At 40.5% G+C, this 23,182-nt stretch overlaps 1 protein-coding gene across 2 annotated transcripts in view; it reads left to right on the forward strand.

Annotated features, from left to right (window-relative positions):
* Kif16b (kinesin family member 16B) overlaps positions 1–23,182 on the forward strand; it is a 299,448-nt gene that overhangs the window by 241,628 nt on the left and 34,638 nt on the right. For both annotated transcript variants that reach the window (XM_029565752.1, XM_029565753.1), the window contains one exon: positions 16,591–16,674. In XM_029565752.1, coding sequence (XP_029421612.1) covers positions 16,591–16,674 — 84 coding nt within the window. The remainder of the gene's footprint in view (positions 1–16,590; positions 16,675–23,182) is intronic.

Consider the following 23,182-nt stretch of genomic DNA (forward strand, 5'->3'; position numbering starts at 1 on the left):
CACACAGATTTCCACAGTGGTTGTACCAGTTTGCCATCCCACCAGCAATGAATGGCGGTTTCTTTTTCCCCATATCTTCACTAGCATTTGGTGTCATTTTCTCTCTTGATCTTAGACAATCTGACTGACGTAAGATGAAATCTTAAAGAGGTTTTGATTTGTATTTCCCTAATTACTAAGAACGTTGAATGTGTTCCTTAGCCATTTTTATTTCTTCTTTTGAGAGCTCTCTGTTCAGATCCATAGACCTTTTTTTTTTAATTGGGTTATTTTTTCTTGCTTCTTTGTTTTGTGAGCTCTTTGTATGAAAATGTCATTGTTACCATGAGCGATGCGACCAAATAACTAAAATGGCTTATCACCTTATCAGGTTTGCAGAATTCTGTTAAGTACTTGAGCAGTTTTCAGATTTTTGCTGTTGTGGTTCCTTCTCTGAATATTCATGAGCATATATACATGTCTTCTGATTCAGCTGTAAAACTTTCTCTGTGAAGAAATTTCATAATTGCCTGAATGTCTTAAAGACTTAATTTATGCAGATACAAGACTAAGAAAAAATACACTGAAATTGGGTAGGGCAAGAGCCCCGAAGGCCATCATCACAGTTGGGAGGTTTTAGATTTCCTTAGCCATCATGTAGCTGCTCTGGTCTGCTCACTGACCAGAAGTCTGCTGTCTGTTATTTACTCTAATGTCTCCTTAAGGAGAACTACATACTGGTCAGCAATGGACTCTCAGGGATCCTTTACATATATTCAGGTGATAGGATTCAGGAAGCCTATGAAAATGGGAAGGACCTGTTGATCACTAGATATCTGACAGAAGCAAAATAAATAAATTAAGCTAATAGGTTCCATAAAATGACAAGAAATTGAGGGGTTGAGGGTGAAGGAAAAGACAGAAACAGAGCTTTAGTCTTTTTCCTATTGAACAGGGACCATATCAACTTTCTGAAGAAAAAAAAAAAAGAAAAAGAAATTCTTCACTCTCTTTACTAGGGAAGAACGGTGGGTGCATGGTCTTAGGACATCCACCCGTTGGTTCTTACTCTCTTCAGAGGACAAATGAGCTTTCTTCCTACTGAAGACACTGTATTTTCTTGGGCTTGTAAGATTGTCACTTTGTGTTTATTCATTTTCTTTAATATTAGCAGTTTCTTCCAGACCTCAAACAAGCTCTCCCCTTTTGTTTTGAATTAACTTGCCCCCATGATGTGCTGACATGTGCTATGCAGGCCAATAGCATCTCCAGTTTTCATTCTGTGCTCCCACCATTGACCTTGTACAGAATCTTAATCAAATTAAACCCCAGGCTTGCAGATTCCGCATCTATAAAATGGTAATGCCACAGCTAGTTTGCAAAGGATTGTGGCATCCTCCAATAGACTGCAAGCAGCTATGAATTATTATGCAGCATCTGGCAGATTGCGTGTCTTTGAAACTTTATCACATAAGTCATTTCCACAGTGCTGTTTTTGTGTATGGAAACCATATATTTTTTACTTTATTAAAATCAGTGTCTTTTATGTATCAGTCAAGTTGTAACATCAAGAACAGAGCTCCCTTTACATGAGGAAGAGGTAGAGTTACTATTTATGTCTGGAGGCCAGGATGTTTACTGATGGGTCCAGATACAGTTCAAATCTGGGAGTCCTTCCTTACAGAAACATTCTCAGCAAGAAGCTGAAAAGAAGAAGCGAAACTAAAGCCACTTCTCTTTTCAGCATTCAGAATGAATACTGAAGTCCTATCCCCCCGTCCTCCAGCTTTTTGAACAGCTGGCCTTGTAGGGCTCTGGATCTGTTAATGAACAGTATGTGAGGGCAGAAGTCCAAAGAAAGGGTCATTGTGAGCTGCTGCTTCTAAAGCAGGTTCAGAGGTAACAACTACTGCCTGGCTTTCTGAACATCTTTGTTTTAGTCCACTGAACAAACAGCTCTCCCTCTGAGTGTTGGGGCCTTATGGAAACTGATACGGACTATATGTTTCCATGCCTCCAAAGTTCATGTATGAAATTTCACTCCCAATTTGTTCATATTAAGGTGAGACCTATGAGGTGATGGACTCCTGGTGAAAGTGATTAGTGCCGTATTGAAGGGAACTGAGGGAGCTTTCCCGCTTCTGCTATCACAAGAGGACAAAGAAGGTGCCATTGGTGATGAACAGGCCCTCCCCAAATACCAAATCTGTTTCACATTGATCTTGAAGTTCTCCATCTCCAGAAATGGAAGCAAAACTTTTCTGTTGTTCATAACTACTCTGCCTCAGATATTTTCTTACAGCAGCAGGTAGAGACATGTACCTTATGTCAGGAAAATCTCATAATGAAGACAATTAAGTGTCAGACTTGACTGAGGACCTTTGTTATAATGTTTTCACTAGAAGTGATTCATTCTGAAGGGAGTTTGTGTTGTGTCCATCAAGGCAAAGGGATGAACAATGAAAATAAGATGTTTTATATATATAAATACACGATCTAAACAAGTGCTAAGGTAACTTTTACTGTCCATGCCTGGTGAAAGTGTGAGCTCCAGTGAACAAGCCATCTTGCCTGTCTGTCCCTAAGTAAGTCATCAAAGATCAACGTGTCACTAGGGTGCCCATGTGTCCACTTCAGTCAGCCTCTGTCACCTGCCTCCCTAAAGGACTTTTTCACCCTGAAAAGCTGAGTGAGAAAAATATTTTGAGCACCTTTGAGTAAAAATGGTAGATTGCTCTTAGAGCAGTTGCTTTGTACCCTATCTGGTATTCTGTAGGTGCCCAGTGAACACTAGAGGAAGGAAAGAGATCAGGTAGGCAAGGGGTTATTTAATTTGTATATGGACTTTCAGTTTCTGCTTATAGAACTATTTCTCACCTTTATTTTCCAAGTAATTTTCCCAAAACAGCACCAAATAAAGATGAGAAAAGAAACTGAATATTGGCCTCATATTAGTGTTGGAGAGCTATTCACCGTCCACCAGTGCAGTGCATTCTAAATGGGTTTTTATCCAGCATTCCAAATTTAATATAAAAAATTGCAGATGTACTCACTTCCCAAATTATAACGCTACCAACCGTAGCCATGGGAGCATCCAGTAAGCTTTTCAATAAATTCAGTTGCACCAAGCCCTCAGCCTTCTTGAATTTTTAAATAGCAAATAGCTATGTAGACAAAAATAGAAGCCAGCCAGCTTTCTGACCTAGTATGTTATCATCAGAGGCCCAGGGATCTCACTCTGTGGTTTACATCACACTGTTCTTCCATTTGACAGATGGACAGTATTTAAGCCAGTTCTTTGAAGGGTGAATGGACAAGCAAAGACCATCTGGATCACCTGGGATGTCTTTCTAAAATATGTGGACAGAGACCCTGAAGTAGAAAAGATCTGTTTTCATAAATCTGATGTCGGACTCTGGAGTGGGTGGTTGGTTGGGGAGCAGCTTCCCCCAGGTGGTATTTTCTGGACCACTAATTAAAACACTGCCCGTTTTCTCTTCTATTTTGGCCACACTGATTGACTTTTCAGTTATAGACCGCTCAATCTAAACAGTGATAACCACTGATGAATAATCCTAAATCTTCCTTAAGCCAGACTTAAGGCATAAACTGTGAAGAAATATTGTCTCTTGGGTCACTAAGGTATGGGCTTGTATTACCCTGTCCTCTGTGACAAGGCAAAATAGTTGGATAGCAGCAGGCTAGGAGCCATATGCATATTAGGAAATTTCCACATTCCAAGGAACCTTCAGGATTGAGCAGCCCAGATTTTCATGTTAGAAATGAGAAACCAGAGACCCAGAAAGAAATCTGTTCAAGATCATACCAAGAGCTTGAACTGGACATGGTTCATGTCTACTGATTATTGCTCCCAGGTTCTTTGTCTGACCTCCTGCTCCATGATTGTGTTTATTATAGAAAGGGACATTTACAGAATGCAGTAGATGAGACCAAATACACAAAATCCATTCCCTATAAAAATCTATTCATAGCAAGTCCCCATGGATGTCAACTAGATAGCCAGAAAGTATGTCCTTCTATTGAATATCATTATAACAACAAGTTGTGACATGTCTCAGCCCCTGAAAAAACAATTAACATCATAGTAAGAGATGGAAAATACAAGCATTGGAGTTAGTTCAACTTCATAGTTATTCTAGAAAATGCAATATTTAATATTCACAGATCAGGAGGATGCATTTCTTACTCTCAGAAATTATTGCAACATAAACGAATGTTATCAGATCTTTCTTCACTGGTGCACGCCTGAATGAAATTGACACTAGCTTTGAGAAGAGTGAGACTGTGTATGGGAAAATTAATCTTTATACCAAATATAGCTAGAAATCCATGAAACCCTATCTACGTTTCCAAGTCTCATTTCATACCTAAAATGTCCTCATGTTTCAGCATTTGGATGAGAAGAGGACAACAGGTTCTGTTAGTGAAGAGCCCTAATTGTAATTGTTGACTGGCCCGTGAACCACCAACAAAGAACCCGCTTTGCCACTTCTTTCCCTCCTTCATGAGAGTGTAGTATATTTCAAAGTCTGAGCCAGGCACTGGTCAGGTGCTCATAAATCATGTGTGCAGTGGGTACAAGCCACCCCATCAAAGACCTACAGGTAGCTCAGTGCTCCTAACTAATCAATCTAGGTTGTCTCAAAGGGCCATTGCTTCGTGCCACTTACAAATGAAACTTGGAAGAATATTGCTTATTTATTTGTGAGTATATTTCTCAGTGACAGCTGTTCTTATAAGGCCTTGGGAGATGCTATTAATTCTGAGTAGTCAGAAATGCTCCTATCTAGTAAGCTGTGAGAATTATAGCAGCCTTTTGATGAGTTTTCATTATTTGCATTTCTCATAAGCTAGAGTGGCTAAAATTTATAGCCACAGATCTGCAGGGTGCAGATGTTTCAAAAACTGTCAGGTATGGGGCTGGAGAAATAGCTCAGTAATTAGGAGCACTAGCTGCTCTTGCAAAGGACCCGGGTTCAAGTCTCAGTACCCACATGGTGGCTAACAACCATCCCTTAACTCCAGCTCCAGGGGCATCTTATGCTCTCTACTGACCTCTACAGGCATTGCATGACATGTGTGTGCTTACAAACATGCAAGCAATAGACTCATACACATAAAATACAAATAATAAATTAAAAATATTTTTTAAAAACTGTCAGGTGTTTCTCCTCCCAAAAGGCAGGCTGTAACTGATTTGACCATCGAGAAGGCCACACTCTGTTCCCTCTAGTTTTTAAAACTTGAATACTAGGCGTCACTAAGTGTCACTGACTAGCAAGAAAAGAATGACAACACACATATTGAAAGTAAGACATGTTTCCCTTTATTACTGAAGAGTTCACAACTTTAGTATTTCTCAGGTTTCTTTCAGTGACTTAGATCCAGATTTATCAGCTTTTGTGTTAAAAATCATGACAGACAAACAAGGCTTTTTGTTACTCATTTCAAGGCTGCCATTATTTAGATCTAAAGTAGTAATGATGCCATTTATCAAAACCTGTGCAGCCTGTTGCCTCCAAGACTGCCTGTACTTAATACGAGGTCTATCTAACCTAAAAAGTAAACTTGGCCAAAAGAGAAAAGCTTCCAATGAAAGCAAACATTACATTCACCTTGCCTTTCTGATGGCAGCAGACTGGCTAACCTGTCTTATAATGTAATAAATATTGAATCTAGAGTCTGAACTCAGTGACTGAAAAAGTTAGGCTAGGTCTGTTCACTGGAAATCAGAATGAGCAAGTCAAAAGCAACTTACGGATGAAATTTTCACTCTGGGATCAATTAGAAATATTACAGTGTCAACAGACAGAATGCTGACTCTCTTTAATGTGCATATATATGCCTAGCTAATTAACTTGATAAATAGGTACTTAATGCTTCTAGTCTCCCAAGCCTAGGACTCACATACCTAGATAAAATGTCTGTGGTAGTTTGGGTACCTTTTAATCATCTTATTCTCATGAAAATTCCTCATATAGATCTGTTTCTCAACCTGAAGCTTACAGTCATGCTGGTTGAACATCCAAAATAGCTAATTACTTGGCGTGGGGATTCTACATGTACAGAGGATGACAAAGACAAATTTCATGGGAAATGGCTAGACCTCAATATATTGATTACATTTTTCTAATGGCTTATATTTTCATCATTTTTCCTCTAGAATATGTTTTATTTGCTGAATTACAGAACGTTTGTCATTTTTCTCTTAGACAAAACAAAATGTGCTATTTTAATCGTCTTGTTTGTTTCCAGTGTTTTGCTCTGCATAATCAGATTTCATAATTATGCAAAGTAGGCCATAGGGCTGTTGTTAAATTTTCTTCTAGCACACTCTACATGTCTCCCACAAATACCCAGTTTATTTGACCTCAGTCATCATTTTTAACTTTAATATACAGTTTTCCCCTAAGAGCTCAAATGCCTTCACATCATTACCACTCCTGTTCTGAGGATAATGGCTGGATCAGGAGAAGATGTCATTTTGAGGGGTTTTCTCATGAATACTGCATCTCCAGTCGTGCTTATCCCTTTTCCGTTCTATAACCTCTTGAAAAATAACGTTCCATTATTACATTGGGCTCCGTTTTCCCTCACACATCTGTGCCTCACTTTAATGAGAATGCTGTGAAGGTTTTACAGGAAGTAAGATGCACTCCTCAACAGCAATACAGCAGCCAAGATAATAGGTAAAACATCTCCATGCTATCTCAAGTGTTACCTGTAACTCTGTGTGAAGAGATTTAATCACCAGCACCTGAGTCACAGAATGTCAAAGCCGAAAGAAAACTTAAGATCTCGGTTCATTTCCTTCATTTGAACAGATGATGAAACTGGAAGCTAGAGTGGGTTTGCAAGTTGCTCAGGATTATATAACTGGTGATTTGCGGAGCAGAGACTTGAAATCCGATTGCCCCAAATCACATGTTATTAAAAGAAAAAGACATATGGTCTTAATCTAACCGTTCCATTAAATTTATAGAAAGAATAATCACTTTTTACTGTTTCTATAAAAATGATGCATGCTCATTTATAAAAATTGTACGTAATACAAGGAAATAGAGAACAACAGATTACCCAGTCATTCTCTAAATAAGTTTAATAAACGTTATTTTAATTATCTAAATGGATAGGCAGAGATAAAAGGATGGATACATAGACTGATAAAAAGGAATTAAAAAGAGAGTAGGGCAAAAAAATGAAATGACTTTGAAACATGTTCATCGTAGAAATACTTTTTTAAGTATAAGCATTAAATGTAGTTTTACTTGAATTTAAGAGAAGTGAAAGAAAATAAAGTAAAAGTGAAGAAATTGCTGAATTTCAAAGTTCCTCTACCACAAGGTATGTCCTCTAAAAAAAAATCTGTGTAACTTCAGAAAAAAAAAAAAAGGTTGTAAAAATATCAGTATTAAAGTCACTAGTTTTCAGATACTATGTTTACATTTTGTGACTTATCAGCTGACTCCTCTAAAATACATAGATTGCCTTTATTTACTCCTGCCTCCCAATTTTTAAACTTACATTTTTGATTATCAGGATATATAGTAGTTACATTCTTTCGTAGTAAACCTTCAGTAAATTGTGTATAATTTCCTCTTCTTATCAGTTTATATAGGGAGAATTCCCTTTACCCTGGACTCTTGGCTCCTGAGATCTTCCTCATGCTGTTTCTTGACTGGCTGTTCTTGTTCTCCAGTATGTTTTTGAAGTTATACCTGGGTATCTTTTATCTGAGTCCTTGTCTGTTTGAAGATGGTTTCTTGATAGCTTTCTTCCCCTTGCCAAATCCTGTGGGTTCTTTTCTCCCTTCTTTACAGTGAAAAGCTGGAGATCCTAGAATTAAAACTCAGTGAGACCTGACCCATAAGCCTGGCACACCTTGGGCATTTTAGCACCTATGCAAGGCTATAATGAGCTGGAAGCAGTTTCTGACTTACCGTTAAGTTGTTCCTATAAACACTGGCCCTAGCTGTAGTTCTGTACCAGTAAGTTGGACTTGCTTGTGACCTTCTAAAGCAGCTTGTCCAATTAACTCTGTGTTGCCCGGTATCTTCTCTTTGTACTATTTAGTTCACTTTCCCCTTTTTGTTTAAAAGTTTGAAGCATAAGCAAGAACATAGCTTTGTGATGAGCATTCACTTCTGATATGTGTCCTCTTTTTCTCCAGACCACACAAGGTAAGACAAAAGGGACAACAAGTAGCATAATAACTGATAACATTGATGATCCCATAACTTTAAATTGACTGAAAGGATTTATCGTGGAAAGCCCATCTGCAATACTGTTTAATACATCTTTCCCTGTTAAACTTTGTAATTGTTTAGAAAAAGTTTGAGAAATTTGAGTTTGTAGGGCCAGTATTTCTTTAGATACGTATCCAGCACTGGTCTGTCCAGTTTGGCATCAGTAACGACCTGTGACTTGATTTCTGGGCTTGTCCAGCATTTTTCCTGTTGTGGAGGTGAAGCATGACTTCTGTATTTCTTACATGTAGAATTAGAAACCATAAGCTTAACTGTGGAAGGTTTGAGCACAAGAAAAAAGGCAAAGATGGTACAGAATGTTCTCAAATACACACCCACTTTGCTTGTCGCCTCTCACTGTCAGTGTAGCACAGTTACACAACTCATGAGCCAGGATTTAGTGCATTATTATTAACCATGGTCTGTACTCTATTAAATATCCTTAGTTCTTTCTGAATGCCCTTTCCCTTCTAGGATCCCATCCAGGATTCCATACTGCATTTACTCGTTGGGTCTCCTCAGGGCTTCTATTGGCTGTGACAGTTTCTCATACTTGCCTTTGTTTTATAATGCCTTTGACACTGATAGGGTGTTTTACAGAATGTTCTCAGTTGAGATTTATATGATATTTTATCATGATTAGATGAGGGTTCTGGGTTTAGGAGAGGCAAGTGACAGATAAAAATCTCAATACCTCCCTTTCTTTCAATATCAACTTCTACTGTTAACACACCTGATCTCCTGGCTATGGTTTCTCCACTGTAAAGTTACTCGGCCTCCTGTCCTCCCCACACCCCTTTCTGTGTTGTGCTCCTTGAAGTCACTCTGCACGGCACATTTTAGGTGTGATAAGAAGCTGCCCTTCCTCAAGGATGCAGCATTTTCACAAATTGTTTAGAATTCTCCATGAAAAGTTATCAGATCGTCTCCCTTTTATTTGTTTCATCAATTATTTGATCATTATGCTTTTGATTGTATACCAATACTACCATTTTTGTTGTTGTTGTTTTGTTCTTTAGATACCTCCAGCTGTGACCATTAGGAGCCTTTTGGGTTGATGGCTTCAGAATTGTATTAGTTACTTTTCTGTTGCTGTGATAAAGCACCACAACTAAAACAACTTATAGAAGGAAGCGTTTATTTGGACTGATGATTCTAGAGGGAGAATCCATGATGGTGGGGCATGCGTGGCAGCAAGGGTCACTCAGAGCATGAAGCTGAGAGCTCACATCTCCAGGCACATGCAGGAAGCAGAGAAAATAAAACTGGAAGTGGGCAAGGCTGTGAACTCTCAAAGCCAGCGCCCCCTGTGATGTGCTTCCTCCAGCACGGCCACACCTCCTAAAGGTTTCATGACCACCAAACACTGCCACAGTTAGCAACCAGGTGGTCAAATACTTGGAGCCTTTGGGGACATTTCTCATTCAAACCACCACAGATACCTCCAGTTGCGGCCAATAGGTGCCCTCTGAGTTGATGGCAGTGCTCCTCAAGGTGACCACATTGTGGTTTGGAGCTCTTCCCTTCTTTCTGGTGCTGGGCACTGCTTCAAGCTCATTTTATGTCTTGGCTGTCCCAGGCCTAGCACCATCCATTTCTCCCAGAGCTGGATTTGTTTTCACTCCTCTTATACTCCTCGACCTGTGTGCAACATGCTTCTTTTGGCTCTTTTTTTTTTTTTTTTTTTTTTTTTTTTTTTTCAGTAGCTCCAGCTGGCCTGGAACTCACTATGTAGACCAGGCTGGTCTTGAACTCACAGAGTTTTTTTATAAAACATGATTTTTGTGTCTCCTGTGAGACTAGATAATCACTTGTCCAAGGTCTCCCTATGTCATTTTGGCCATTCATCCTGTGGTATTTGCTTTTTGTTTGGCATTTGCTTATGTTTTATCTGATATCACCCAAAGTCATGGCCTTACTTTTGTGACAAGGCACCACTGCATGGTGGAAACAAGGAGAGGCAGGTCCTGGGGAGGAGGAGAGTGACAGGGGATGGCTCGCCCAAAATAGCTTAGAGTTTCTCTGAAGAATGTTCCCATCATTTTTTCCTCCCACTTTGAGACAGACACCTGATCTCTTGTTCTCTGGTCTTCAGGCCAGTAGGGTCACTGGATGTGGGTAACAGAGCCTCATGTTTGTCCTCTGGTCCTGTCTTCCTCCCAGAGACCTAGGCTTCTGTAAACTCTTCTTCCCATAACCCTGCCGGCTTCCTCCTTGTGGGCATATTCTACCTTTCTCCTGCTCCCAGATCCGATCTTCTTTCCCACTGTGGTTGGGCACCTGAGAGCGTGGATGATTGCTTTCTCAAATGGTCTATGGCACCCGAAGGCAGGGATTGGGGGGTTAGGGGGACGACTGTAGGTCTAACGAGCAAGGTTCTGGGCAACCCTTCCTCTTCTGCCTGTTGTCTTCTCCCTGTTGTGCTGATCCCAGGTGCTGCCTGTTGGCAATCTGAGCTGTGGCCATTTCCTACTTCGCAACTTTTCCATTGCTTTTCATTGTTCCTTTGTTGTTTGTGGTGATTTTGGAGGAGATAAGGGAAGGCAGGCAAAACTTTTCACCACCATCTCTGACCAGAATGGTTCTGTCCACTTTTGTGGTTTGTAGAATACTGTCTGATACCATCATGCTTTTCAACATCGGATTATCTGTGCCCAGTACCGGGGAACCGCTGCATCTGCTCTTCATGAAAATGAAACCATATAGGAAGAAAGAAAGCATCTCCCTTGTTACTAAATACCGAGTGTCTCCAACATTCCATATAAATCAGAGCACTTACCCAAGTCCCTCAAGTCCCTGTAGAATTTAATTGTTAGGCTATAGAACTTTAGGGACTCTAATTTTTTGAAATACAGGACACTGTGGTTCCTTTGTGAGAGGTTACACGGGAAATCGAATGCAGCCTTTCCCTGCAGTTTGTTCCTGACAGGATTTCTTATGAAAATCAAATCTGGACTGTCTGCTAAATTAGAGATATGCAGCAATAAAACAACAGCGTGCAAATACAAAGTCCTAGAGAGGCAGTGGGAAGTCCGGACACTGCAACTGCGATTGCACTTAGAATTCTCTTTTTAACATGAGAAACCAAAACAAGCAAAATCCAGCGTTTTAGGGTCCTGAGTAGAGGCTGGAAGGGTCATCAGTGCCCTTCCCCCAAACTCCTACATATTCTTAAGTTGTTGGAAACGCTGGATTTCAGCAAAATGGAAAAGGGGTTTTGTGTTGTTGTTGTTCTCCCCTGTGGTCTTCCAGGCATGATTATTTGTCCTGGTCAGTTGCTCTTTTGATCTTGGTAATGTGCTCAGTGTTTAAAGCTATGTCTGCAGTGTAATTAATTAGGTTCAGACATGTAACCTGCACACAATAGCTTTTGCTTTCCAGCTTTAAAGCAAATGAGCCGAACTGTACTCGTTGCAGACAAAGAGAAAGTTCAAGCCCCTTTGGTTCTCATACATTTTAAACTGTGGTGTAAGGGCTTTTGCTATTTATTTATTTATTTTTTGTTTGTTTGTTTTTTGAGATAGGGTCTTCCTGCAGCCTCCAGCTGGCCTGGAACTCACCATGTAGACTAGGCTGGCCTGCCTGCCTCTGCCTCCTAGGTGCTGGGAGTAAAAGGCTGTGTTCCGCCTCTTTGCTGTTACTAACAATTATTATTTTCATCGTTGCCTCCATCTTCATCTTCAGAAGAAAGCAGCAATTTCTGCTTCTGTTCATCTTTTCCTCGTTTCAGTTTCCAGTAGGTCAGCACCAAAGTCCTCTTCCCCACTTTTTGGGGACTTATTTATATGTGTCAGAGAAGCCAATTCAAGTAAAGGTGATGATGAATCTAGAAAATAGCTTTAGGAATATGACTGTAAGACTCTGTGTGGGGCTGGAAGGATGACTCAATCTGTAAAGTGCTTGCCACTTTTAGTGCTGTGTGCCTGTTGCCCAGCACTGGAAAGGCAGGGATAGATAGCTGAGCTTGCTGACGAGATGGTCTTAGCCCAGTCACTGAGCTCCAGGTTCCATAAGAGACCCCCATCTCAAAAATTAAGGTGGATAAGTGAGTAAAAAAGGCATCCATCATCAACCACTGGCCTCCACACATGTGTATACACATGTGCACCCACATACATGAGCATGAACACATGCACATTCTGTCAGCAACCATAGTAGTCCCCTGTTTTCCATAAAGGACATGACCCAGGTGGGTGCCTGACCCCACCCCCCAAATACTTTGTTTATGCCATTTATTCCTGTGTGTACATACTTGTAGTAAAGTTGGTTTATACTATAATAAAAGTTACAAGAACATTCCACACATCCCACCAATACATACACACACTCCATGCAGCTTTTCTCTTATATTTTCTGATATTGTTCTGTAGAGCTTAGCCACTTTAGCATACAATCTTTTTTCTTTCCCTACTTAGCAAGAACTTTGACCTTTTCTTTTAAAGTGTGTGTGTATACATATATACACATATACATACATTTATATACATATAAATACACATATACACATATACACATATCTGAGGGTGTGTGTGTGTGTGTGTGTGTGTGTGTGTGCATATTTTCAGCATCACTATTCTTCAAGGGTTCCTTAAATGCAAGCGATTGGAGCACAGATAGCTATTGTGTGCCCAACAGAAGGGTAGCTTATCCAACATAGATACACTGGATGATGAAATGATTCACTATCTGGGCAGGACAGCATGAGAAGTTCTGGGATTTCATCACTACTCAGAACTGTGTATACTTTAAACTTCATACGTTATTTCTGGAATTTTCCATTTGATGTTTTCAAACTAAGGATAAGTGAAGCTGCAGAAGGCCAAGGCACAGCGGTCATTGTTCCTCAGCTGCCTGGGCTAGCTGTCCCAACCCCTCAGCTAGTTTAATTTTATATACTTTTAATATACTTCCAGTTTTATGAGGGTTTTTTTCTTTTGAATGCTTAGAGAAAAATACATTCTTTTGAAATGATTGGTTTAGATAGAGCAGATTAATAATCTATCCATTGAGAATACTTCCACTTAGCTGATGGAAACCAGGTGACCCCAGCAATGACTTTAAAGGGTCAGAATTTTACTCAGGGTTTATCTAGCTGATATCAAACACTTTAAGTTACAAAGTTGGTGATTTCATCTCATTCAACTGAGGCAACAGATAGCAAGGCCTGGACAGCCCTGTGAAGAGTGTGTAAAAGGAAGTGGTGGTGTGGTTTCCCCTCTGCCAGCAGGAATAGATTCTTTCCTGTTGTAGGGAGAAAGCTGTTCCTGGTGTAAATGTAATTATCCTAATGGGGAGACTTTGCCATGTGTTTGGCATTATGTCTTAACTTTCTGTGTTGGTTTGTTCAGGTCTTAGCCCTGCCACTAGAACATGGAGCTTGAGTTCCTAAAATGAGCCTATTTGTAGAAGAAGGAATGGAACATATTTGTATAAAAAGAAATTGAGGTTGGACGGAATGCAGAAGACAAGCTCTGATGGGCTGTCTCCTCTGAGCTGCAACATGGGGGAGAAGAGTTTGTGCCAACAAGGCCAGATTCAAATAATCCCTTTGCTCTTTGAAGCCACAAGTCTAGCAGATAGAGAGCCTCGAGGCTTGTACATTGTGTAGTGCTCACTTGTGTCCTGAGTTACCAGACCTCTGATAATTAATAATCGTTGTCAAAAGTTCATTCACCAGTTTTTGCTAAATCGTCATAGAAACTTGCCAAGTTCAGTATCACTGTCTGTAGTGTTTTCCAACAGAGTATTCAAGTTGAGAGATGCACGGCTAGTTAGCTGGTTAGGGGACAAATTCAGATTCGAATTGAATCTCTCCCTCCCAGTGCCCCTAGTCTCTTTCATTCTGCCTTGAGCCAGTTTCAGAGTTGAATAACAGCAACGAAATTGGAACATTGCTGAGAAAGGAAGAGGGGAGATCCATCCTTAAGTGCTAAGCCACCCACTCCAAGGCTTCTCTGCCCTGACAGAAACAGTTTTGATATGTGAAACCACCCACCCACCTGACAGTTAATTTTGAAAAGGGGCTATGAAGTCATCAGTGGCACCTTCAAGAGAGTGAAGGGAGAATTGCTAAGCAAAAGACAGACTCTTCTTTTCAAAAAGGGAAAAATAGTTGAATGGCCACTTCCTCAAAATACTTAAGAAGGTCAGTAAATACACAAAGAGCTGTTCAACATCATTAGATACCAGAGAACTACAAACATGAGCCACAGCAGAAATGACTGGTTACTTACCAAGATTGCTAGGATAGAAAAGTCCATAGTTCCAAGTACTGATAGGGATCTGACACAGCTGGATTTCAGTAGAAGTGTCAGTTACTAAAACCAGTTGCACAAACCTCTTCAGTAGATTTTGAATACTGTTAAACACAAGCATAACATGACCCAGCATTTCTACTCCTCACAGCATGACCAGCAGAAGTGCATACATATGTCCATCAGTAGACCTGTGGGGAGATATCCGCAGCAGCATAGCTCCCCAGAGCCCCAAACTGGAAGCTAACAACAAGCTCAGTAACAACCAAAACAAAATAAGCAACCAAGCCACAGAAAGTTCATATAACAGAATATTATACAGCAATGAGAATATGCCAACTGCTGCTGTGTATAACAGTATGGATGGATCTCACAAACATGATGCTGAGCAAAAGGATGCAGGCACGTGAAAACCTGTATGATGCCATTTGTGTGATGTTCATAAACAGAAACTCTACGTGGTGGTACTATACTACATGCCTAATAGTTCCAGCTACTCAGGAACTAGGAAAAGAAAGCCAAAAGTTTAGGACCAGTCTTGGGAACTTAACGAGACCCCCGTGATAAAATTTTAAAAGCAAAAACAGGGCTGAGGATACAACTCAGTGGTAGAGCCTTGCCTAGCTTACATGAGGCCCTAGGTTCAATGTCCAGCACTACCAAGGCGAGATAAAAACACAGAATCAAACTGCTATATGAAGTCTGTCGGGCTATTGTTAACCGTACTAGAGGTGGGAAGACAGAACCGGAGGGAGCGCACCTGCGGTCCTGAGAACAGCAGTGTCCACTTCTCTGAGAGTTTGAACATTTTCCAAGTTTTTCTCTTATATATTATACTTTGCATCATATCTAGCATACTTTAATAGTGAGTTTTTTAAGTATTAAGTATACAGAAGCTAGTCTCTAATTTTTTTACTTCAGCTGTAGCAATATAAATTTAGATCAACTTAGTGGTTTACCTAAGTATAAAATTGGAGTTTTGTGGTCTATTGTGCCCTACATAGTAGGCAGGATGTTCGCTTTTCTCTTAATAATGCTTCACTGGCTTCAGTTCGCCTTCCCAAGGTGAGGACCAAGGAAGCAGTGACTTTTACCCACAGCACCAGTTACTGCTCTTTAACACCCATTCTGCCAACACAAAGCTGGCCAAGTTCTCACCAGATTATACAGCCCTTTCCAGCCAAGACACTATAATAAAACATAGCTCATTATTACGGTCTTTATACCTCCAAGAAGAAAAGCATTAAGGAAAACGACTATGAAATTTTAAGACCCAGCTAAAAACCTAATTCTGAACCTTCGTTTTGTAGGAAATGATGTGATAGATTTAACAAGAAGCACTGTTCTTCCATGGGTGCTCATCACTTAACTAAAACTGAAAAAAACAAAACAAAACAAAAAACAATGTGGACTCCTTAGGGGACCTTAGTAATTGTCTAAGAACTGTTTTACCAAATGACCAGGGAGTGTATTGGTGGAGTTTTCAAATTCTCATCTCCACACAAAGCTAATTGCCTGGGCTATAGAGCAAATACAAGACCAGCTTAGGGAACTTAGCAAGACCATGTCTCAAAATAAAAATAAAGAACAGCATGATAGCTCCAGGAGGCTGAGTCAGGAGGATCAGCCAAGTTCAGGACCAGACTGGGTGACTTAATGAACGCCAGGCCAGCCTGGGCTACAGCATGAGACTCTGTTTCAAAAAACAAAACAAAAGATCAGTGGCTGGGGATGGAGTTCAGTGGTGGAGCTCTTGCCTAGCACATACAAGAACCTTGTTTGACCCCAGCATCACACAGAGCGAAACAGTAAAATACTATGTGGCACAGAATCCGATATATTAAGCATTGGGTCAGTCTGCCCTCAGAATGCTCATCTTTCTGTTTTTTCATTTGATGACTGAGGAATCTGACCCAAGATTACCTGGTCTGTTCACGATCAGATTTAGTTGATGGCAACACTGGGCAGGACCTTAAACTCCAGTTTCTTTCTCTCTTCCCTCCATGACAAAGGTCCCAAACAATGGTTTGATAATAGACAAAGATCATAAGTATAATACTAATATATCTCTTTAAACCTATGTGTTTCAGCTTGCTGCCCTTGAATTCCCCCCAAAGAAGCTGTTTGGAAACAAAGACGAGCGTGTGGTTGCCGAGAGGCGGACTCACTTAGAGGTAAGGGGATTGAAGCCTTTTTCCCCTGTGTGTACAAAATTTACTACCCAGTTGATTGGCAAGAATGACCCTTGTTGGACACTCTGGTTTTTCTTGGCACATAGGAGCTACTGCTTGATTAACCCAGGAGACGGCAGCAGTAGATTGCACAGCCGTGATAACGTGCTTTTGAAATCCAGGGCCTTTCCCCCTCTGGTCTGGCTAGCATTTTCCTGATTTTTAAGAAGATATACTTGTTTTGAGAGTTAGGAAGCAGGATGTGAGGGAACACTAAATATTCCCCATGGGCAGATGGTATGTGATATAGAATGAGAGTACAGAGCTTGCTGAAGAAAGCTTGGAATTAATTAACTGAACTTAGAGGAGCTCATCATTGTTGCTTTTCAAGATAACTTGGAAGGGAGGCAGTATGTACCTATTTTAGTTATAGTTAGGTGTCTTTGGACTTATTTTAACTTAATGTACAAGCTAGCTACACGTAGAACTCAGTTTAACACAACGTGTTTTTGTGACTGCCTTACTACCATTACACATTGCTGACTGCTTTAAATTATTTGTGGTTTAGAGAGTGAGTATATTGTTGCTTATTTGCTTGGAATCTGAGTGTCCGTGCTAGAGCAATTCAGTGTTCAGCAGAGCTTTCAAAGCTCTCCTTGTATCTTCAAGAGGAGTAGTCAGAAGATCTATTGGAAATGAAACTAAATACGGATAGGCCTTTCCGAAGTGTGAATTTGGTGTTATTCTCCTTGAAGCAGCCAATGGCTGCCCTGACCTTTACTTAATGAACTATTATGGAACTATCTAGAGGCTGGAGGTCCAGTGAGAGCAAATGGCAGATGAGAAATTGAAGAAATTGCTGTCTGCAAGAGGTTGTGCTGGTTAGTGTCCACTGTCAACTTGACACACCTGGGAAGAGGGAACTTCAGTTGAGGAATTTCCTCTATTGGATGGTCCTGTGGCTGTGAGGCTTTTTGTTTGTTTGTTTGTTTTGATTGTTGAGTGATGTGGGAGAGCCCCTGTCAGTGGTGTCAACCCTGGGCAGGTGGTCCTGGGTTGTATAAGACAGCAGAAGGCTAACAGGCCAGAGGAGCAAGCCAGTAAGCAGCCTTCCTCTGTGGTCTGTGCTTCAGTGCCTGCCTCCAGGCTCCTGCCCTGCTGAAGTCACTGCCTTGGCTTCCCTCAGTGATGGACTGTCACTTGAAGAGTAAGATGCAATAAACCCCTTTCTCTTCAAGTTGGTTTTGATTAGTATTTTTGTTGCAGCAATAAAAAGCAAACTAGGACAGAGGCATTTTAGCATTTTGAGACCCTCCATCTAGACAGGCTCTGAGAGGGGACAAGTCTCAGGGAGGGAGTCACCCTGAAGCTGCATATTTGAAGACTGGGCTCTAGAAGGATTGGTATAGGCTCTAAATTATCCTATGATATGTGGCCCTACAACTCAACTGAGGAATTGGCCTTAAGGAAAAGATTGTTTTGCTGAGTCTGCTTAATCAGATTCTTTCAAATTTTTAAGATACCATGCAAGATTTTTTTTTTGATAATACTAATATTAGTGGTGATTTTCTATTTTCTTTACCTAACCTTTATTTGCCTTGACTGTATAGCCTTGTTTTGAATGAAAACATGTGGAATGGTGGTTTATAAAAGGGTTTTTAAAGTAAGTGATTGACTATTGTTGTCTGTTGTCACCCTTAGCTGCTCAGTGCACCTGAGAACACCATGCCACAGCAGACTGGGTGTTATTTGGGTAGCACCTGGGGACCCCTGGCTTTCCATTTCTAATGCCAGGCTACTCTTTCATTCATGGTGTCTTCAGGTAGAGCCCACATTTCTTCCATCAACATTACCTATTCAGTGCCCAACCTTTTGACATTGTGACATGACTTGGCCATCTACTGAGTTCATGCTCAAGAAACACAAAAGTGAGTTACAAAAACTTGATTGCAAAAATTTCTGTTTTAAGTTAGCTCACAATTTAGTGTTAGGCTGCATCATAACTCTTGTCTGCATGTGGTCCATGGGCTGAAGGCTGGACACACCCATTAGACCTGTATCATCCCTTTTAAACTGTCATTGCTGGGGTTGATGCCTATATCTCTGCCTATATTAGTCAGCATTCTATTACTGTAACACAGTGCAGGAATGGTCTGTTTTGGCACACAGTTTTGGAGGTATCAGTCCATGATCATGCTCATTTGGCTCCTTTGGGGCCTGTGGCAAGGGAGAACATAATAGCAGCAGCATACAGTAAAGGAAGCTGCTTGACTCAGGGGAGCCAGGAAGCAAAGAAAGACAAGAAATGGTTGAGGTGCCAATATCCACTTCAAGGGCATTCCCCCAGTGACTCAACTTACTCCCAGGAGGCTCCACTTCTTAAAGGTTCCTCTCCCTCCCAGGAGCACCAAGCTAGAGACCAAGCTTTTAACACATATGCCTTTGGGGACACTTATTCCAGCCCCAGCACTGCATTTGTACAAGAATCCCTTTGGTCGCCTATGACTGTTACTTACCTGTGGCTTTTACAGAATGCATTTCACACCTCAGGAAAATGGGCACTTATGTTTGAAGATAAATGCATTTTACCTAACACTGAGTGTCAAATCTTAGAACATTATCTTCTTTCCAGGGAGCAAGTAGACTTCACCTTCACTTTAATGGAAAATTAATCTGAAAGTCTTGCATTAATTTCCTGTGGCTATTGTGACTTTCCGTTTGATCTTCTAGCATCAGATATCATTGCTTGAGTTCCTGTATTTTTATGTGAAAACTAACACCATTATTTTCCTGTAACTGCTTATGATTTAACTCAGCAAACGTTTATTCAATTCCTATTAAAATGTAGCAGTTTGAAGTGCCATACAGAATACAAAGATTAGTGAGACATTTCTCTCCCTCTCAGAACATGTGCTCAAGTTCCTCTTTAAGAACTTTATCTGGAGATATAAATACATAAACGCAAAGAGAAAAGTAAATTCTAGTAAGACACATCTGCACTAGCTGATATACATGTTTGCTTAAAAGGAATTAACATTATTAAAATCCAGAAATACAACTTTATAAATGCAATCACTTCAATAGAGTTATAAAAACTACAGTGTTTTAAGCAAGTTTAATTGTGTGCAACATTTTCCAAGTTATAAAAGTTAGGTGTGTTAAAATAATTATTTTCTAACATGCTACATAGGAATGAAAAGCTATATCATGAGAGGAGATGTTTCTGGAGAATATTTGTTGTATGTCTTGTGGTAATGATGGTGTGAGGCTAGGATTATAGTGTGTAACATCCTGCACCATAAAACACAAGGACAAGAGTGGGATGGTGGTAAGCAGGAGACTATAAACCTCAGCTTTTGACACTTTTATTGACAAACTTAATTCAGCTGCACCCAAGGAGTGTTATCTGGCCAACACTTGTTGCTAATTAAAGGTAGTTTTGCATAATCTGTCATGCAGTTGTTTTACATAGTATATTTAGATGTTCCCTGGTGCTTTTGTTCACAAAGAGACAGAATCTTAGAATATTTCTAACCTGGGCAAGCCTTCTTGCTCCTGCTTTCTTGGTCCAGCTGGAACCAGTTCACTGTAACTCCATATAAGGAGAGACCCTGCCTTCGAGCACTAGAGATGTCTGCTAACCACACTACCCACATGTGACATGCTTCCAAGGCTCGGGACATTCCAGCTCTCAGTCCTGAGAGCAACTAGGAAACATGTTGCCAGATAAAGCAATGAAGGTAATGGGAAAAGAATTTCTCCAGTTTCAGCCAAATGGGTTGTAGAGGCAAGATACTATGCTATCCGGCTGAACTGTAGCCAGCCGCACTGCTGGAGGTGAAGTCTGGTGCAATGTTGGCAGTTTCATGTGCTTCCATAAAACACCTGCCTTCTCCTACTTGGTATTTACTAAGTGTGAACATGAGTGGGAAATGATTGTACCAGGATGCTTGCTTCTGACAATGAGCTTGGGAGGGGAGTTCGATTATATTTTTCACAGGTGAGGAACTGTATCTTGGGGAGGGTAAAGGTCCCACAGCTAGGAAGTGGCAAAGCCTCAGCTCCTCCTTCCCACTTGTCTTCCAGATCAAGCCCCTTTCATTGGTCACTCCACTTTTTGTTGGCTTTTCCTATAAGGAAATGTTACTTTTTGGAGAAATTCAGGATATTGCTGCCATGTTAACCATTTTCTGAAATGATTCCACTCATCCAACCAGGATCATGCCACTCCTCTGTGCCATACAGTGTTCCAAGACTGAGGAAGCTCTAATTAGCACCCAGGCACTCTTTCCTCATGTCTTAGCAACTGGTGGTTAGTGTTGTCAACTTTACAAATTCTGGAATCTCCAGGGAGATGGGCCTTTGAGCATGCCTATGAGGGATGATCTTGATTACATTATTAGAGATGGAAAGACCTACCCACTATGGGTCACACCTTTCCTTAGCTGGGATCCTGGACTGTATCAGTAGAGAAAGGGAGTTGAGCAGCAGCAGCATCCGTCCTTCTCTGCTTCCTTACTGTGATGTGATGTGACAGCTACTTCAGGCTCCCGCCATCTTGGAACTGTGAGCCAACACTCTCTTCCTTCTGTTACTTTTGTCAGGGAATCTCATCACAATAGGAGAAGGAGCTAAAGACAGTGACCATGGCAGTGACATGGCCTTTGGTTATGATCTTGCATATGTTTCTGTTGAAGGGACATCTAATAAAGTTTCCAAATCCTAATTGCTTATAGTTTCACTTTTGTAAAGATACGAAAGGATACATTGCTCCCTGTAGACGGAGTCTTTGTTTTGCATTTGTATACACACCTTTGCTTTGATTGCCCCTTCCACTCCTTCCTCCTCTCCATCTCCCTGTCCCCATCCCTGCTTTAACCCTTCCACCCCAACTTTTTTCCTCTATACTTTCATATCACTTGTGTTCTCTTACTTTTTCTACCCCTCTCCTTTAAAGTGTCTTTTTATTTCTCTTCTCCTGCACATTCCAACACACACACACACACACACACACACACACACACACACACAACTAAGATCACATAGGAAAGAGAGCATGTGATATTGGGAAGAATAATTTAAAAATCATGAAAATGGAGCTGGAGCTATGGCTCAGTGGTTAAGAGCACTGGCTGCTCTTGCAGAGGACATGGGTTCAGTTGCCATCACCCACATGGCAGCTAACAATGACTGTAACTCCAGTGGCAGGGAATCCAACACCTCCTTCTGGCCTCCACGGGCATTGCACACATGGAATGTACTTAATATATATGCAGGTAAAACACTCGTGCACATAAAATAAAAATAAATTTTAAATCACAAAAGTATGAAAAAGGGCATCCTATATGAATTGCTGAAGAATATAAATGCAGGATATCATTAAGGAAATTTTACAACACTAAATAATGTATGTATTATACAAAATGTGCATAATATGTACACATATGTAATATACAACTAAATAATTTGTGCATGTATAAGAGGATATTGAGTTCTAAGAAATACAATGTACTATATGGTACTATATGGTTTGGGAAGGTCCAGGAAGCCTGGCCTTACCTTCGCTGGTCCTTGTCACCATGTTGCTCATATCAAGAGGTGTGTGTCTGTCTGTCTTGCACCTCCCCAGTAGACCAGTTACTTGTAGGCAGCAGAATTGGCATCTGATTAAATTCTTTTCTTCCCTAATCCTTCACATGTGCTTTACCTCCACAAATTCCCAGAAGACCTGCTCAAATTAGCCTCCAAATTAATTAGATTTTTTATTTTATTTTTCTTAATTGATGAGAGCTACATTTTGGGTTACTAATTTCAGAGAACATTATTTTTTACTTGAAAACATTTCTGTTAATCATCCTAATAGACTATCATTTCAGGGAATAATGGTAATTAAGGGAAACATCTGAAATCTTCTGAAACCATAAAGCTTTCCAGAACAATAGAATCACCTTTAGAAGTGAGAACCTGAGAAATTCTTGAAAGTTTTCTTCAAAGTATAGGGGTGGGCATTTTCATTCCATTTGTTAATAGGCTAACAAGGTAGGTCAAGAGCAGCCAAGAGTGCAGACCTGGAGCACAGCATCCTGCCTCAGCACTGCTTCTGCTTCTTGGAGTGGCCAGTCACTGCTTCTGTTTCCTTATCTGCAAAGTGATGTTAATACCGTCTTCCTGGAGCTGTACTGAGGGCAAATGAGATCATGTGCAGAACACCCAAACACATCGGTTTGTGCGATGGTCATGAAGATTGTGGTGGTAAACTGTGGTGGTGGAGATGGTGATGATGATGATGATAATCACGATTGTAATGGTGGTGGTAGTGACAGTGATGGAGGTTTATGGTGCATTTTTGGAGATCTGTTTAAAGAGGCAAGGAAGGACAGAGAGCATTTACCATCCAACAAACACTATATATATATATATATATATATATATATGTATGTATGTATATGATTTTTATTTTTCAATTAGATGTAAAACAATGTCAAATTTTGAAAAAAAGGAAAACCCCTTG

This window comes from Nannospalax galili, unplaced genomic scaffold (genome assembly GCF_000622305.1).
Source record: "Nannospalax galili isolate Female #2095 unplaced genomic scaffold, S.galili_v1.0 scaffold1118, whole genome shotgun sequence".
Classification (NCBI taxonomy): Eukaryota; Metazoa; Chordata; class Mammalia; order Rodentia; family Spalacidae; genus Nannospalax; species Nannospalax galili.